Raw genomic sequence first — 17,688 nt, 5'->3', positions numbered from 1 at the left:
CCCTCCCTTTGGGCCCTAGGTGGGGAGGGTCCACTGGTCCTTGCCTCCCCCTTTGGGAAAGGAGACCCCCTCAGCCCCCTGGACTAACTCCTGCCACTCATTCCTAGGGCTGGGACTCAGATGAGTTTCCTAGGCATTGTCATCTTCTGCCCTCCATGGCCATTGGCACTGACCTTTTCCCCATTGCCTTCCCTCCCTCAGCCCTTGGACCTCCTCCTCCTTCGCACTCAGAGCAACCCTTCTCTACGGCTGAGGAGACGGCCTCTGACCCAGGGAAGCTCCGGCCATAAAGGACTGCAGAAGAGCCCTTTCTAGGGCTGCAGGAATCAGGGTCCTTGTATTGAAGGTAGGTCTTTATTCCTGGAGCTGGAAGAGGACCTTTGTTTAAATGTTTCAGTCCAGGATTGTGTGGAAAGGTTGCAGCTGAGAGACTGAGCCATTGGGAGAATGAGGAACCACCAGGCCAGACAGCCTGACCCAGCAGAACCCTCTATTCTCCAGTGTTGCTCCAGGTGGAATCAGGCTAAAACTGGCCATTCACTGACACCCTACCAAAGAATTGTGGAAGCAATCCCACATCGCCATTCCATGCTTAGTGAGAGTGTTGGGTGTGAGGTTTAAGGGAAGCATCCAGCTGTGTTTATGTAGTGAGAAGCAAAATGAAGACATCTTCCTCTGAGGGCCACTGGGGAGGTCAGGAGGTGTCAACAAATGATACACTCATTTCACACCTAGCTACGGGGACATAACCAGGGCCCTCTCCAATTCCCCATCCCCTAATCCCCCACCACTCTAAGAAGGCATGGAGTATCTGTTGTGTAGGGGACCTGGAGTGAATCTATGCTAGCTCCAGGGGGCTTTGTTTGAAGCAGAGGGAGGAAGGGGATACCCAGCTCTGCATCGGCCCAAAGGAGGCATATGTCACCTGTGTATGTCACCAGCAGGATGCTGTTCTCTGTATCTTTGAGTGCTGCAGGGTTTCTTGCCAATCCAATCCTAACCCTGGTCCCTTTTCTCAGGAACTTCATCTCGGCCTCCTTGGACACGGCTTTGGGGCCTCTCTTGCTGGAAGTGACCAAGTGCAGGGCCACCAGGACCCCTGCCCACCTGATGGCTGACACAGAGGCCAAGTGGAGGGAGTTGGGCTCCAACAGAAAGGGGATGCCGAGGTACAACAACTCTTTGGTGAGTCACTATCCTAATAGCTTCATCTGTGCCACTGCTGGGCCAATTTATGAAAGGAAGTACAGTGGAACCTCGGGATACGAAAGACCCAGGTTACGAATTTTTCGGGATCCGAAAAAAACCCATAGGAAATAATTGTTCCGGGTTACGAAAGTTTTTTCGGGTTCCGAAAAAACTTTTGGTGCTTTTCGGCGCGATTTCGCACCAAAAAGCGGCTTTTCCCCATTAGCGCCTATGGGGATTCGGCTTGCGAAAGCCTTTCGGGTTACGAAATTGACAGCGGAACGAATTAATTTCGTAACCCGAGGCTCCACTGTAAATTAAATACTGTCCAAGTTTGACAGAGACAGTCCTGGTTAATCCTCTGTCAAACTTCTTTTTCGGGGATTTTAAAAATGTCCCGGTTGCTTTCTCCTCCTCCCACTTTTCCCCTCTCAGTTCACTTCAGTTCCTGAGTGCAACTGAGTTTGTAGCCCATCAACTCAAAAGTGGGGAGAGAAAAGGAAAGGAGGAGACAGGATATGGCCCTTTGCAGGAGGCTGAAGCAAAAGGAAACTCCTTTGCCCTTCCTAGCTTGTGTGATCTTCCTCATAAACAACTTTGGCCATCTTTACTGCCTTCTGGGTTGCTTGTCCACATGTGTCTTGCTTTTCCAATCTGTGAAATGTTGGGGGGCTATGGGAGAATGTCTCTGGATATAAATTGGGGGTGGGCCCAGTGACCCTTAAGCCCAGAGTGCTCCCCAGAACTGTTATTAAAAATGATGTTTGACTCTGAAATGTGGCAAGAAATGTCTAAATGCACCAGAATTCTTTGGTGGCTAAATGTACTGTATGTGTTGGGATAGTCAGTATCCTAATCCATCTTCAGTATCCCAGCTATGGCCTAAATTATATTGTGTATTATATTGAAAAGATTCGAGACAAACTGGATCTCAAAGGCAGTAGCTTTTTTCTTGCTGACAGAATTTAAAGTTTATTTCCTGGACTGAATTCTAAAGTGATCAAATAATATTTGGAGGCACCATGTGCTTTCCTCCCCCTTTGCTTAATCATTCTCTGGATGAGGGCTATTTTCTGTTGCAGGTAACCTTTGCGGATGTGGCAGTATATTTCACTGAGGACGAATGGAAACTGTTGACGAAGAAGCAGCGACTTATGTACAATTATGTGATGATGGAGAATTACGAGAATGTGGCCTCTGTGGGTAAGGAAGCTGACTTCATTGCCTTTCCTATGAAGACTGAGGTCCCTTTCATACTACATTATCATGGCACTATGATTCAACTTTAGAATCATTGAATCATAGAGCTGGAATAGACCACAAGGACCATCTGGTTCAACCCCTTGCTATGCAGGAATACACATTGAAAGCATCTCTGCCAGATACCACCCAGCCTTTGTTTATAGACCTTCAAAGACCTTTAAAACCCTTCAAGGAAGGAGTGATTTAGAAATTAATAATAAGAATAAGAATAACCATAATGAGATTCCACCATGCTCTGAGGGAGAATATTCCATTGTTGAATAGCTCTTACTGTCAGGAAGTTCCTCCTAATGTTTAGGTTGAACCTCTTTTCCTGTGCCTTGCTTCCATTGTTCTGTCCTTTTTGAATTGTGGTGCCCAGACCTGGACACAATATTCCAGGTGGGCTCTGACCAACGCAAAATAGAGTGGTACTATTACTTCCCTTGTTCTAGACACTATACTTCTATTAATGCAGCCAAAAATTGCATTTGCCTTTTTAGCTGCCACATCACACTGTTGACTCATGTTCAACTTGTGGTCTACTTGGACTCCCTTTCACATGTAGTCTTGTTCACCCAGGTGTTACCCATCCTATATCTGTGCATTTCATTTTTCCGCCCTTAGTACAGTACCCTACATTTCTCTGTGTTGAAATTCATTCTTTTAGCTTTCACCCAGCTTTCTAGTCTATTCAGGTCATTCTGAAGTTTGATCCAGTCCTCTGGAGTATTAGCTGTTCCTCCTAATTTGGTGTCATCTGCAAATTTGATAAGTATACCCTCAATTCTGTCATCCAAGTCATTGATAAAAATGTTGAATAGCACTGGGCCCAGGACAAAACTCTGTGGCACCCCACAAGTCACTTCTCTCCAGGATTAAAAGGAGCCATTATTGAGCACCCATTGGGTTCAGCAGTCAACCAGTTACAAATCCATGTAACTGAGTGTTCAAAAAGGTTTAAGTCACTTTAGAATATTTCCTGTGGGGGGGAAATGCTCTGAAACCAAATTGAATGCAATGGGTGCTTGATGCAAATATCTCAGACAAAAAGGATTATCGCACTGGCTCTCAGGTCCTTCTTGGCTCTGAATTTCGATTACGTTCAAAAGTCAGTGTACACTACAATCTGAGGGTGACACTTTCAGATGCAGCTCAGCAATAACATAGCAGAGTAATGAAGTAAATAGCCAGATATAGATATTGGCAATGCACTGACCACTTTTCACACTTATAAAAAAGTCACAAACAGTTGATTTTATCGTAATCCTTGGAGGTTCTCTATCTTGAGTTGCAAAATAATACAAATATTTGCAAGCTATGCTCTCCAACTTCCATCATGTTCAACATCCCTTGTACACACAACTACGATCCAATCCACACGAATCCACATGTGAGCTGCATACTGTATTGTTGTGAGTCATCTCCTGGTGCCAAACAGCATTAAGTGGCATCTGCAGTTAGCTTGCATCATGTCTTGTGCTCTGACTCAGGACTCCATGGCAGTCTCACAGGATATGATGCCGCCTGTCAATCAAAGTATTTTTGCACATGTTTAATTGAATATTTTTTCAACAGTCCTTTCTCTGAATATCTCCTTCCAGTGATTGCCCTAAGGTAGGCCCCCTCCAATCTCTTCTTTGTTAACGCCTATAAGTAAATATACAATCGTTCCATGGATTTAGGGGCATAAGCAGCAGGATCTTGCTTGGGTTACTCACAGAATTTTTCTTAATTTAATCTCTAATAAGGAGGGGTTAATGTGGGCTAAATCATGGGGTAACACTCTCTTCCCTTAACTCTGATTTTTAGTCTCATCTGTCATTGTTCTTCTTTACAGAAGAACACTTGAGTCATGAGAGAGTCCACACAGGAGAAAAGCCATACAAATGCCAGCATTGTGGGAAAAGTTTTTCTTGGAAGTCACACCTAGTGACACATCAGAGAGTCCACACAGGAGAGAAGCCATACAAATGCCAGCATTGTGGGAAATGTTTTCCTCGGAAGGCACACCTAGTGATACATCAGAGAGTCCACACAGGAGAGAAGCCATACAAATGCCAGCATTGTGGGAAATGTTTTTATTCAAAGTCAGACCTAGTGAAACATCAGAGAGTCCACACAGGAGAGAAGCCATACAAATGCGAGCATTGTGAGAAAGGTTTTCCTCGGAAGCCACACCTAGTGAGACATCAGAGAGTCCATACAGGAGAAAAGCCATACAAATGCCAGCATTGTGGGAAATGTTTTTCTTGGAAGTCAGACCTAGTGAAACATCAGAGAGTCCACACAGGAGAGAAGCCATACAAATGCCAGCATTGTGGGAACTGTTTTTCTCAGCAGTCCCACCTACTGACACACCAGAGAATCCACTCAGGAGAGAAGCCATACAAATGCCAGCATTGTGGGAAATGTTTTTCTTGGAAGTCAGACCTAGTGAAACATCAGAGAGTCCACACAGGAGAGAAGCCATACAAATGCCAGCATTGTGGGAACTGTTTTTCTCGGCAGTCCCACCTACTGACACACCAGAGAATCCACTCAGGAGAGAAGCCATACAAATGCCAGCATTGTGGGAACTGTTTTTCTCGGCAGTCCCACCTACTGACACACCAGAGAATCCACTCAGGAGAGAAGCCTTACAAATGCCAGCATCGTGGGAACTGTTTTTCTCAGCAGTCAGACCTACTGACACACCAGAAAATCCACACAGGAGAGAAGCCACACAAATCCAAGCAGTGAACGAACTTTATTTTTGTAAAGAAGGAATACAAAAATCTTTTTTCAATCCAGCAGTGCTAAGAAAAGGCCCTCATGATTTTATTTGTACGGTTTTTATGTCCATATGTCTGTTTATGTTATATTTTGTTAAGTTTAGGTTTTCATTGCTACTAGTATAGATAATCACTTTGGGTTATAAATTTGGCTGGGGATTATGGGCCGTGGTTTAGGTTAGTTAGACGGGGGGCTGGGATTTATTGCAGCTAGCTAGAATAGCAATGATAGCATTCAGAATTTGTGGGATGTTGGCTGAAGAAAGTTGGGGACCAGTAGTAACAGAAAGGGAGCTAGCTTCTTCGAATGTCTGGGGTGGGGAGAGATTGTGCGTGTGAGAAGGATAGCAAAGTGGGGCTGGTTAATAGTGGGGGATAGATGATGGTAATTGTAGGTGGGGGCTAGGTTTGGTAGAAGGTGGAGTTTTAGGTTTTGGAGTTTCAGTATATTCTTTGGCTTGGGGAGGGCAGTTCTGGCTTAAACACTGAATTTCTGGCTGTGTTTTCAATAAAGGTCTTTGTTATTTCAACACATTGGACTCTGATGCACAGAAGTTGTGAATTTGCACAAAACTGACCCTTTCTTCTCCCCTCAGTCCTCAGCAACATTCCCAGCCATAAGAACAGCAGAGGCAAACACACATACATCTATATATATCTATATCTATATACATACAGTATACACAGAGAAGCTATTTCCAAAGCAGAGTCTTCCTTTCCTGCCTTTCCTGGGCACCACTGTGGCCTCTTCAAAATCTCCTCAAAAGAAGGAAAGGAGGGAGGAATAAGGAAGGAAGGAAGGAAGGGGAGGCTGCTGAACCCCCGGCGCGCTCCTTCCCTTCCCTCAAAGGCCGCCAGTGGAATAAACAGCAGCAGTAAGGCCCTGGTGATCCCTGCACATGATCAGAAGGGGCTTTTGGAAGTATATGCACATGCGCAGTTTCAGATTTTAAGGCAACTATTGACAGTGCTGAATCATATCCCTCAAACTCAGCATCTTAGAGGGTATTAAAACTGAGAACAGGTCGACATGGAAGCCAAGACCCATGATTGCTCCTGCATTCAACTATGTTCCAGACTGCAATCTGCCGTGTCCATTGGACCTCAAGGGGAGCCACCGAGAGCCAAACAAGCTCCCTTTCTATAGCCCTGTCCTGGGTTTTCCGTCGGGGTCATTGGATTCCATGGTAAAAGGCCTGGCAGGAAAGTAGCTGAGGCTTACCTTCGCCAAAGTATAGTTTCCTGCTTGTTGGAATAAGCTTTCAAGCACTCGCCGATGTGGTCGCCTATCTCAACAGACAGCTGAGCATAAGATTCTCCAGTTCTTCCACCAAGTGCCCCTTGCCTGGGTTGTCCAGATCTTGTATGGCCTTCCTGACTGGCTGCATCTTCCTCTTCGCACTGAAGAGGGGAACAAACAGAGAGGAGCCATGTGAAAGTGAAGGGTGGGAGGGAAGGTGGGAGGAATTTTTTTAACTTGCCTATTGCTTTGGACAGCTAAGTAAAGAGGAAAATCAGCTCATCTAAAATGTGATGCAGGAGAAGAGTTCAATGGATACTCTTTTCTGCATGTTTTCAGCATGATAAGAGTGGCAGAAAACATACAATGTCAAATGTTTCCTGGTTATATACTCTTCCTCTTCTTCCTCCTGTTCCGCAATGGCTATGGGCTCACTCCCATCTGCAACGTAGACAGGGCCCTGTGGTAGGTTCCCTTTATCTCCAACTTTGGCCTCACTGTCTTTGGCCAGTGAAAGAAGAAAATTGGGCAGGTTAGTCCTAAAGCAAAATTAGGGATGTGACAAAATCAGGGATCTGACCATTGAAAGAAAGGAGGGGAAGAAGGTGTGACAGTGCTTTGTTGTGGTGCTGCTGCTGGTGGTGCTGGTGTGTCTCCAACTCATTTTGGACTAATGGAGACCCAAAGATGCTTTTGTTCATTCTACATTTTGTATTCTAAGCTACCTTGAGACCCACCCATGGGAGAAAGATGGGATGAAATGTAATAAATAATACAACCATACAGTTAAAAGAAGGTACAATAGGAATGAATGAATAAGAATCATAGAATCATAGAATCGTAGAGTTGGAAGAGACCACTAGGGCCATCCAGTCCAACCCCCTACGATGCAGGAAATCCAAATCAAAGCATCCCTGACAGATGGCCATCCAGCCTCTGCTTAAAGACCTCCAGAAGGATGCTTTCAGGTGAGATCAACCAGTCCAACTTGTGATGCCTTCACAAAGCAGGAGTAGGTTCCACTGTAAGAAAGACAGTACTCAAAATACTAACATAAAATAGGAAACAGGCAAACTAACCCAGAGAAATGCTCTTGTCCTGAGGTCTCTCCTCCTTCTCTCAGCCTCAACTGAATCAACTCCCACCTTGGCCAAGATTCCCAATTCTTTCCAGGGAAAGCAACCAGAGAAACACATTCTCCTTGGTTCCATCTGACCACTTCTCCATGAGTCCAGTTACGTGGGTTACATTTCTCTTAATAGGATGATTTCAACTGCTTTTTAACCTTTCACAGTCAGCTCTCAGTATCCACAGATTCTGCATTTCAATATATCCCCAAAAAGGCAACCTTGATTTTGCCATTTTATGTAAGGCACATCATACTAGAATCCCATTGTTTGTAACAGGACTTGAACATCCACGGATTTGGTTACTAAGTGGGCTCCTGAAACCAAACCTCAGCAGATACTGAGGTCAAACTATAAATAATGTTCAAATTCTTTTTATTTTCAGAATAAACAACCATACAATCAATAAAATTACAATTCAAACATACATCACACTTGTTCTTGTTTTCTTATTATTACCATCTACTTCTTCCATCCACATCTTTCTCCTTCCTACCTCCTCCATTCTTTAAACCGCATGTCATCCTACCTTCCTACTACCTTCTTTCTCATTCTTTCCAAATCTCTCCTCCTTTCTCTCTCTCTCCTTCATAACTGTACCACTCTCTTTCTCATCATTACACTCTACCCAACTGTATCCTCTACTTTCTACACTTACAACTACTTTCAACTACATACCTCTCTTTTTACCACCTCTATCTTCTTACTCCCTTTCTTTCTCACTTCTAGAATAGGAAAGATCTTATTTCAGCTTCCTCACTTCTAATTATTCTATACCTTTCCATGTATCATAAGTTTCCTTTCTCTATTTCATACTTACTTTACTACTACACTTCTATCCTGTTACTCAATTTACATTCTTCTACTCTATCCAAAGTTCAGTTAATACACAGAAAAGAATCTACAATGTCATCTCCTTCTATCTCCTTTGAAGGCTGACTGATGCATTTCTGCATCATTATATACAACAGTGATGACTCCACTCCACTCTTATGCCCTCTAACTCTGGGTGAATATAATAATAATAATAATAATAATAATAATAATAATAATAATAATATATTTGGATCTCCCCTTTTCCTGAAGGAATAAAGGCAGGTTACAAGAAAGAGTAATAAAATACAATATGTGTAAACTATACATTTAAAATAATAGCCAAACCCTAATCCTCCCTCCCGGACCCAAGTCCCAATTGTAGAAGTAAATTATGGGCCTGAACAGACAGGCCAAAATAAAGCTGCTTCGGGTCACTTTGGAGGTATGCTGTTCAGGTGACACATGCATCTTAAGAGGCCAGAAGCTGCACCAAAGCTGCGCTCCAGTCCTTACGATTGTAGCATGGCTTTGGCATGGCTTCTGGCCTCATAGGACACATGCATCATTTAAATAGCATACCTCCAAAGTGACCTGAAGCAGCTTTATTTTGGCCTGTCTCTCTGGGCTCTAAGTAAGATAAATTACAATATAGATAAGAAAAAGATAAAATGGTCAAACATTAGGGTGGAGAGGATGAGGGGAGAACTTCTATCTATGCAGGGTAGCCGGGGTATCAGTATCAATAACAGTGTCAGTGACAGTGAAAAGCCCTAATCTGGAAAGGCCTGCCGAAAGAGATCTGTCTTAACAGCCTTTTTAAAGGCTTCTAAGGTGGTGATGTGATGGATCTCTTCCGGAAGGTCAAACCAAAGCCTAGGAGAGGCAGAAGAAAAGGTCCTCTGGGTTGTTGTAGCCAATCTAGTCCTCTTAGGCTTTAGGAGACTTTTTCCAGTGCAGGGAGGATTGTGTGGAAGAAGGCACTCCTGAAAGTAGTCTGGACCCAAGCCATGTAGGGCTTTAAAGGTTACAACCAACACCTTGTATCTTGCCCAGACACTAATGGGCAGCCAGTGGAGGGATTTAAAAGCCTCCCTTTGATTCTCTTGGATCCCTCTCCAAAATCTCAGGGTCCCACAAAAACTCCCAAGAGAGGAGAGGAGGCCTGGCAGCCAGAGAAGAGGGGAGGAGGAGGCGGCCTTCCTTGCTTCCAGCCCCCAAAGCTGCCTCCCTACAGAAGACCCTCCAGACCCCATCCTTGACTCCAAAATGGGTTCTCTTCCCCCTCAGCCACCCTTCTCACAGAGGAACCAAATTTGGGGGTCCCCCATCGCCCTGGTGGCGCAGTGGTTAAATGCCTGTACTGCAGCCATTCACTCAAAACCACAAGGTTGCAAGTTCAAGACCAGCAAAAGGGCCCAAGCTCGACTCAGGCTTGCATCCTTCCGAGGTCGCTAAAATGAGTACCCAGACTGTTGGGGGCAAATTAGCTTACTTGCTAATTACTTGCTTTGGAATAGCGGTATATAAATAAATAAATTAAAAATAAACAAAACAAAAAAACAAAACAAAACAAAACAAATCTCAAAGCACCCACCTTCCCTTTCCTGCCAAGGAAACCCAGAAGGAGCCCTTCTTCTTCCTAAGCAGCCAATGGTCAAAGCCACCAGCCTTCTAGAACCCTATTCAGGCTCCAGGCCAACCGCCAGCCTTTCCCAGAATTCCACGCTCTCCCTCCTCCCAGCGGAGGAGACCGGGAGACGGAGCAATGGGTGCAAACTCCAGGGTAAGAGAGTTTATTGTCTTAAACTTGTAATTCCAGTTGTGTCCCTTTATGAGGGAGAATGGGATATAATAATTATTATTATTATCAACAACAATTATGGTAATTAGCTTCTTGTTCCCAAAACCACAGAGCCTTGTGAAATCTCAAAGATGGTGTTTATCACACGGAGGTTTTTGCAGCTCTTTGCAGCTCAGATCCGAAGCCACTGCGGGTCCAATGATGCAAATTCAGGCGACAACGTTTTGTGTTATCACACGCGATTCCTTTCTTCTTCTTTTTAAATAAAGTTTATTGAGTTTAAAATAAAACATACATACATCTTTCTAAAAAACAACCTACAGTTACATTGACAAGGTATATGACGTATCACTATTTGTATGTAGCCTTTTATCCTCAGAGGTTCAACAGTCAGTTCTTCGGCTTCTCCCATCTCATTCCTTCTTCAGATCAGCTCCTCGCTCCTTTTATCTTTCTTACCTCTCTCATCCAACTAATCACACTTTCCGTGTCTCTTCCTCCTCGTTCATACATACTCTAACCTTCTTCACTTACTTAATCTTCTCTCTTCTCTTTACGAATCTGCCTCTGAATCTACATCTTCTACACACCTTGCTAATCTATCAACTACTTCTTCTAACGTTCTCATCTTCCTCACTAAAAGACTTCCGCCGCCATTGATTTATAAAGCTTAGTCCTCTCTTGCAATCCACTTCTCTTCTGTCGGTTCAGTTGTCCATTTGAAGTATAAGTTCTAGAAGATGGTCTGTTTACTTATATGAAATGATGCAAATGGATAAACTCTCCTTTAGGATTAAAGAAGGCTCCTGGGAGACTGTTTCTCAGGACTGGTGCAAAGTCTTAGACCACATTAAGAAGAAATGGGGTGATATAATTATATGCTATTATCAGCTAGATCTTGAGATACTATCTTAGAGGTTAAAGAGATTTTTACTTTTCTCTCTCTGAAAGCATGCTGGAAGAAATCTATTGGTTTACTTTGTTGTTGAACGGTTTACCCTTTACTATAATTCTGAATTTGGTGGAAATAGTTATCCTTCAAGACTGGGCCGCTCTTTCGATCTCCATTTCTTTGCATACAGGATCCTGGCGATAGAAACCATATACATTAAGGTTTTCCCATGTTTCTTATCCAGATTATCTTCAAACATCCCTAATAACAGCTTCAGGGGTTAATGGAAGTAGGAACCTATAGCTTTGTGACATTTCCAGCATATATTATGTGTATTTTTATGTATTTTAGCCAATTTTGCTGGTGCTAGATGCCATCTGAAATACATCTTCTACCAATGTTCCCTAAGGATTTGGGCCACTGTCAATTTAATGCTTTGATTCCATGCTTTTCCCCATTGATTTAAATGGATAGTGTGACCACAATCTTTGGCCCGTTTTATCATTGATTCCTTGATTATTTCTTGCTCTGAGTCCCAGTTTAGCAACACCTTTTATATTTTACCCATCAGACCTTTTTGATATCCTTTGATCAATAAAAGCTTTTCTAGCTCTGAACTATAATCTTTTTTCTCCCATGATTTTAGGTCTTGCTGCGTTTTGGAGTATATTTGTTGATATTCAAACCAATTCAGATTAAAATCTTGTAAGTTTAAATCTTTTTGTGTTTTAATTTCTATTTCTTCACCCTTAAACTTTAAGAGATCATCATAAATAATCCAATTCCCTTCTCTCTCCATTTTCGTTCTGTAAATGGCTTCTAAAGGCGAGGCCCATTTTGGGAATCCTATAACTATCCGACCTTTATACTTGTTCCAAATCCTAAACAACGCATGTCTAATACAATGATTGTTAATCGAGGGATCTGCTTTTTCTTTGTCATATAAGAGAAAAGCATGCCTTCCAAATTTAAGGCCTTCTCCTTCCAATTCTCATGATTCTTTATCCTGCAAATTAATCCAGTTTTTAATTAGCCTCATCATATAATTTAATATTTGGAACCATTAACCCTCCTCTTTCCTTTGTGTCTTGTAAGACCTTTAGTTTTGCTCAAGGGTTTTCCCTCCCAAATGAAGTCTGTTAAATCCCTTAAGCATTTTCTCTGGGATTATAATAGGAAGAGTTTGAAATAAAAAGAGGGTTTTAGGTAATATCTTCATTTTAATGGCAGCTATCTTACCTAAGAAGGATAAGTGCAGTTTATTCCAATTATTAATTTCATTGTAATTGTTTTTCCACAGAGAGCCATAGTTATTCCCGAAGAGTTCATTTGTTTTATTTTAAATAATTAATCCTAAATATCTAATTTTCCCTTTAACTTCAATTCCAGTGAATCCGGTTACTTTGGACATTTGTTCTTTATTCATATTTTTCGTTAAAATCGTGGATTTTGGTAAATTCACTCTGAAACCACTAAAGTCTCCAATGTTTTTTAGAGCCTTGATAAGCTTATCTGCATTATCTAAGGGCTCCTCTAGATCTATAAACAAATCATCCGCATAGGCTTTTATTTCATATGTATGTGTTTTAATTGTTACTCCCTTCAAATCAGTATCCAATTTTACCTTCCTAATTAAGATCTCAATCACAACTAAGAAGAGAAGGGGAGATAAGGGGCATCCTTGACGCGTTCCCTTTTTAATTGGAAAGGAGGGGGTTTTCTCTCCGTTTCTTAAAATATTAGCCTTTTGATCCGAATACAATCTCTCTATCCGTCTACGAAAATTGTCTCCTATATTCATCGCCTCTAAGATTTTAAACATTGTGTTCCAATTTACAGAATCAAATGCTTTTTGTAGGTCTAAAAGAAATAAACCTGGCTGCTTGCCATTATGTCTATGATTGTCCTCCAAAATATTCAAGGCATGCCGTGTGTCCTCTTTTAGTTGTCTTCCAGGGAGAAAACCTTTCTGATCTACATCAATAATTTTACTTAAGATCTTTTTAAATCTTTTAGCCAAAATCACTGTGTATATTTTGTAGTCCGAGAGAGGCCTATAATTAGCGGGGTCATCGTCTGCTTTGCTTTCTTTCACAATTAAGGTCACATTCGCTTCTTTCCATGTATCTGGTCTTTTACCAGTAAGAGCTTCTTTGGAAACTTGGTCTAAGGGGTGGCATAACTCTTCCTTAAATGTTTTATAGACATATAAGGGAAAGCCATCAGGGGTTTTATGGGCTTTCCCTTCCTCTATCTTTCTAAAATTTCATCCATAGTTATATCTGGCTCTAAGAAATTTCTTTGTCCTTCGTCTAGTTTCACTCTTTCTTCTATGTTACACCAATCGAGTAAGTTTTCCACCTTGAGATTTTCACTTTCGTATAAGTTTTTGAAGTATTCAAAGAAGGTCTGTTTAATATCCTCTTGTCTTGATAATATTTTCCCGTCTTTCTTGATTTTTAAGATTTGGTTTCTATTTCTCTTCTCTTTTAATTTAAGGGCTAACCATCTTCCCTTCCTTCTTGGCATGATCGAAATAGTCTAATTGGGGGCTCCTTCCGTGGGGCTTCCGCAGTGATTCCAAAGTGACCCCTCATTTTGGTGAAATCGGTAACAAGTGAATTCACAGAAACCGCTTCCAAGCTCACTCCGATTCCACTCCGAATTGGTCTGGTGTGGAATGTAGCTTCACTTCTGCTCTGTTTCACCACCGCAACCCCCCCGGTTGCAAATTTCCCATGATGCAGCGCTGCAATTCCCCCCATTTCCTTCTGGTGGTCCTTTCGCTTTCAGGGCAACCGAGGGGGGGGAATAGGCAGCCAATGGGAGCGGAGGAAGGTCCAGGTAAAGGGAAGGAGGCCACGCCCTTCAGGAATGGGGAGCCAATAGGAAAATCACATTAGTCCCCATAGACTTTGGTTTTATCAATCAAGAACATTCCTAATACAATGCCGCCCTCTTGTGGCTACTCAGGGCATTGCAGCCTCCTTGGGCTTCTCCCCAACTTCTATCCTGGAGCGCCATCTGGTGGCCACTCTTGGCAATTCACTAATAGCAGTTAACCAAATTTAACAGTATATAAAACAAAAACATGAAACAAGCTAGACAAGGAAACTGTTACATGGATTTGTAATTAGCTGACCTGCGAAAACCTAAAGGGCACTCAACAATGACTCCTTTTCATCCTGGAGAGAAGTGACCAGTGGGGTGTCCAGCGGGGTTCTGTCCTGAGCCCAGTGCGGTTCAACATCTTTATCAATGACTTGGATGACAGAATTGGAGGCATACTTATCAAATTTGCAGATGACACCAAATTAGGAGGAGTAACTAATACCCCAGAGGACAGGATCAAAATTCAAAATGACCTGAATAGACTAGAAAGCTGGGCCAAAGCTAACAAAATGAAATTCAATATGGAGAAATGTAAGGTACTGCATTAAGGGCAGAAAAATGAAATGCACAGATATAGACTTATGGGGGACACCTGGCTGAATGAAACTAGGTGTGAAAGTGATCTGAGAGTCCCAGGTAGACCACAAGTTGAACATGAGTCAACAGTGCGATGTGGCAGCTAACAAGGCCATTGCGTTGTTAGGCTGCATCAATATAAGTATAGTGTCTAGATCAAGGGAAATAATAGTGCCACTATTCTGCTCTGGTCAGCCCCCACCTGGAATACTGTGTCCAGTTCTGGGCACCAAAACTGAAAAAGGATGTTGAGAAACTGGAACACGTCCAAAGGAGGGCGACTAAAATGGTGAAGGATTTGGAAACCTAAGATCACAATGGGACAGTCTCAATGCTTCAGGCAAGGAGCATCAGCTGCCCTCGGTTCGCCTCTGACATCTTCCTCCTCCGCATCTTTAACTTGGGCACTATCCACTTCATAAGGTCCTTTAATTCCTTTATGTCTTCCTCCATTCAATAAACGTCTACCTGGGGTTCTTCTGTCCTGGGGCAGCTATCAAGGGACTCCCCCACTGCCAGGTCCCAGGCTGTCACTCTGCCCCCCGACGGCCTTCCTTTCCCCATTCTGGTGCCAGAAACCCAAATCCTCCAGTGGTGGCCTGGATGGTGTGAGCTTCAGGAGGTTTCCCAGTCTTGGGCTTGGCCCTAGTTCCTCTGAAGAAGGCACCTGCTCCTCCACCACCGGACTCTCCAGAACCACCGGGTTCCCCAAGAACTCTTCTTGTTCCTGGGTCTCCATTGGAGTTAAAACTGTGAGACTTTACAAACGGTGAGATCTTAAGTCAGTCCTCTGTTCAAAAAATAAAACCCATTTGAAACAAAAGAAGCTTTATTGATGAATCCAGGCAGAAACATCCATTCACACCTTTTTGCAAAGTCTGAAGTCCAAAGGAACTTGCTCCCTTCTTAACCCACTCAACCCCTCCCTAAGCCAGCCCCCAATTCCCAAGCTAAAGCAACACAAGCGGAGGTTGCATAGATACCAAGGTTGTGTTTACTTCCCCTTCCCTTCTCCCAGACAGCCTCACCTTGAAGAGCAGTGTTCCCAAGCCAGCTTCACTCCTCCTTGATAACCAGTCTCCAGCTGCAACCCCATCCCTCTCTCCAAACGCCCTCCTTCATCTAAAAGCCACTCGATCTGTCCTTCTAATTTCCCACTACATGCTTTCTATAACCCATCACTCTACACTACCTACTATGAACTACAACTATAACTCCTCTTTAATAACCAAATCCTAATATTTTTACTCTTTAGGACAGAACCCTTATATACTGTTTCTGACACACAATGGACCAGTCCCAATCCTTCAGGTATACATCACCAGTCTGAAGTGACAATTCTCCCATCTCAGTCTTTCAGGCAAGGAGCATCAGCGTGAAGTCATAATGAGCCTGAGTTCAAATTGGGCCAGTCTGAATCCTTCAGGTGAAGTCACAATAGTACCATCTCAATTCTTCAGGCAAGGAACCTCAGGCTGAGATCACAATGGTTCCGTTTCAATCCTTCAGGAAAGAAGCATCAGCATGAGGTTGCAATGGGCCAGTCTCAATCCTTCAGGTAAAGAGCACCACCTTGAAGTCACAATAGTACCATGTCAATCCTTCATCCAAGGAACATCAGACTGAAGTCACCATGGGGCAGTCTCAATGTTTCAGGCAAGAAGCATCAGCCTGAGGTCGCAATGAGCCAGTCTCATTCAGGGAAGGAGCACCAGCCTGAAATCACAATATGTCATGAATACTTTTATTCATGCATTTATTCATTTGGGATTCTAGGTTTACGTTTAGATTAGAGTTAAGATAGATGGGATTTATGGTAGGTTAAAATAATATGTTTTAATATGTGCATTAATAGAAGATACAGCGCGCCCGCGCCATACGCGGGTGCGCTTTACGCGGTTTGAGCATACGCTATCAAGCCGCGGGGTGCGTGCAGGGCAAAAGGGGTGGCACGTCCCATTCAATTGCATGGGCGCACGCGCCTGTTGCACCCCGCGCGCCACCGCGCCACCATGCACGAGCCCCATTCTTTACAATGGGGCTTGAGCATAGGCGGAATTCGCCTTACGCGGAGGGATCCGGAACGGATCCCCGCGTAAGGCGAGGGCCCACTGTACTAGAAAAAGGTAGAGAGATCATGGCTAAAGAATGTGATTGTTTGCTAGGATTGGAATGTGTGGGAATCATCCTTCTAACAGAGGCTTGAGTTTAAAAGACTGGTCTCTGTAAAAGGAGGGGGAACATAGAGAGTTATTGGTATTGTTATATTGTATTGTGTTGTTATGTGTTTATGCTTACTATATTTTTATACGGTATCATATTAGATTAGGATTGATGGGGTTTCATTATACATATATATATATATATATATATAGTTAAGCCATAATGTTAATTAAAACTGTTGTGTGGCTGAGTTCTGTGGTCCAAGGAGATAGGTGCAGTGGTTGGGATAAGGCACATGAGAGCTTAATAGTTTTTAGAAACGCTGCCACAATCCCAGATGGGAGGACACTGCGCAGGGAAGTGCTATCCAATTAATTAGCTTTATTGGTTAATGGGGTGGCGTTAATTTATGGTTATAAAAGTGATATAACTAACACTTTCTTTCATTCCTGACAAAAAGTCACTTCTATTGCATGTATCTTCTTCTTCAATAAAAGCTGTTCCTTTTTCAAAGTAGTGCCTTTTGTGTTGCAAGAAGGGCTGCAATTAGGACCCTGACAGATATCTCTCTCCTCTTCCATTTCCCCTGCTATCCCAAAAGGGCTGGAGAGCATACCAAACCAGCCACAGACCCTTTCCCTGCTCTTGTGTAATGCCAGGTCAGTCAAAAATAAAACGCACATAGTCCATGATCTCCTACTGGATGAAGAGGCTGACCTGGCTTGTTTCACAGAGACCCGGCTGGGTGATGATAGCTCCGCCACCTGGGATCAGGCCTTACCAGCCGGGTTCTCTGTCAGTGAGCAGGTAAGAGGACGTCACTTTGGTCCATGAAGACAATCTTGCTTTGGCCAGGATACCTATCTGTAAGATGGACCACATCGAATTTATTTACCTCAGCTTAAAGACTAGGGAAAGTCTAGGGATTGTGTTGGTTTACCGTCCGCTCCGTTCCTTAACAGACTCTCTAGCGGAGC

The 17,688-nt window shown here is 43.1% G+C and overlaps 1 protein-coding gene across 1 annotated transcript; it reads left to right on the top strand.

The window, feature by feature from the left end:
* The first annotated feature begins 2,536 nt into the window (after nt 1-2,536).
* On the top strand, nt 2,537-8,305 carry LOC149301671 (uncharacterized). Its single transcript, XM_089484349.1, has 3 exons — nt 2,537-2,557; nt 4,243-5,086; nt 8,301-8,305. The coding sequence occupies exons 1-3, from the start codon at nt 2,537-2,539 to the stop codon at nt 8,303-8,305; spliced, it is 870 nt and encodes a 289-aa protein (XP_089340475.1).
* Nucleotides 8,306-17,688: the final 9,383 nt, after the last annotated feature.

This window comes from Sceloporus occidentalis, unplaced genomic scaffold, assembly GCF_023333645.1.
Source record: "Sceloporus occidentalis isolate IW3139 unplaced genomic scaffold, rSceOcc1.0.p SCAF_21, whole genome shotgun sequence".
Taxonomy (NCBI): domain Eukaryota; kingdom Metazoa; phylum Chordata; class Lepidosauria; order Squamata; family Phrynosomatidae; genus Sceloporus; species Sceloporus occidentalis.
Note: the sequence above shows the minus strand (reverse complement) of the source record. Positions and strands in the feature narration are given on the sequence as shown.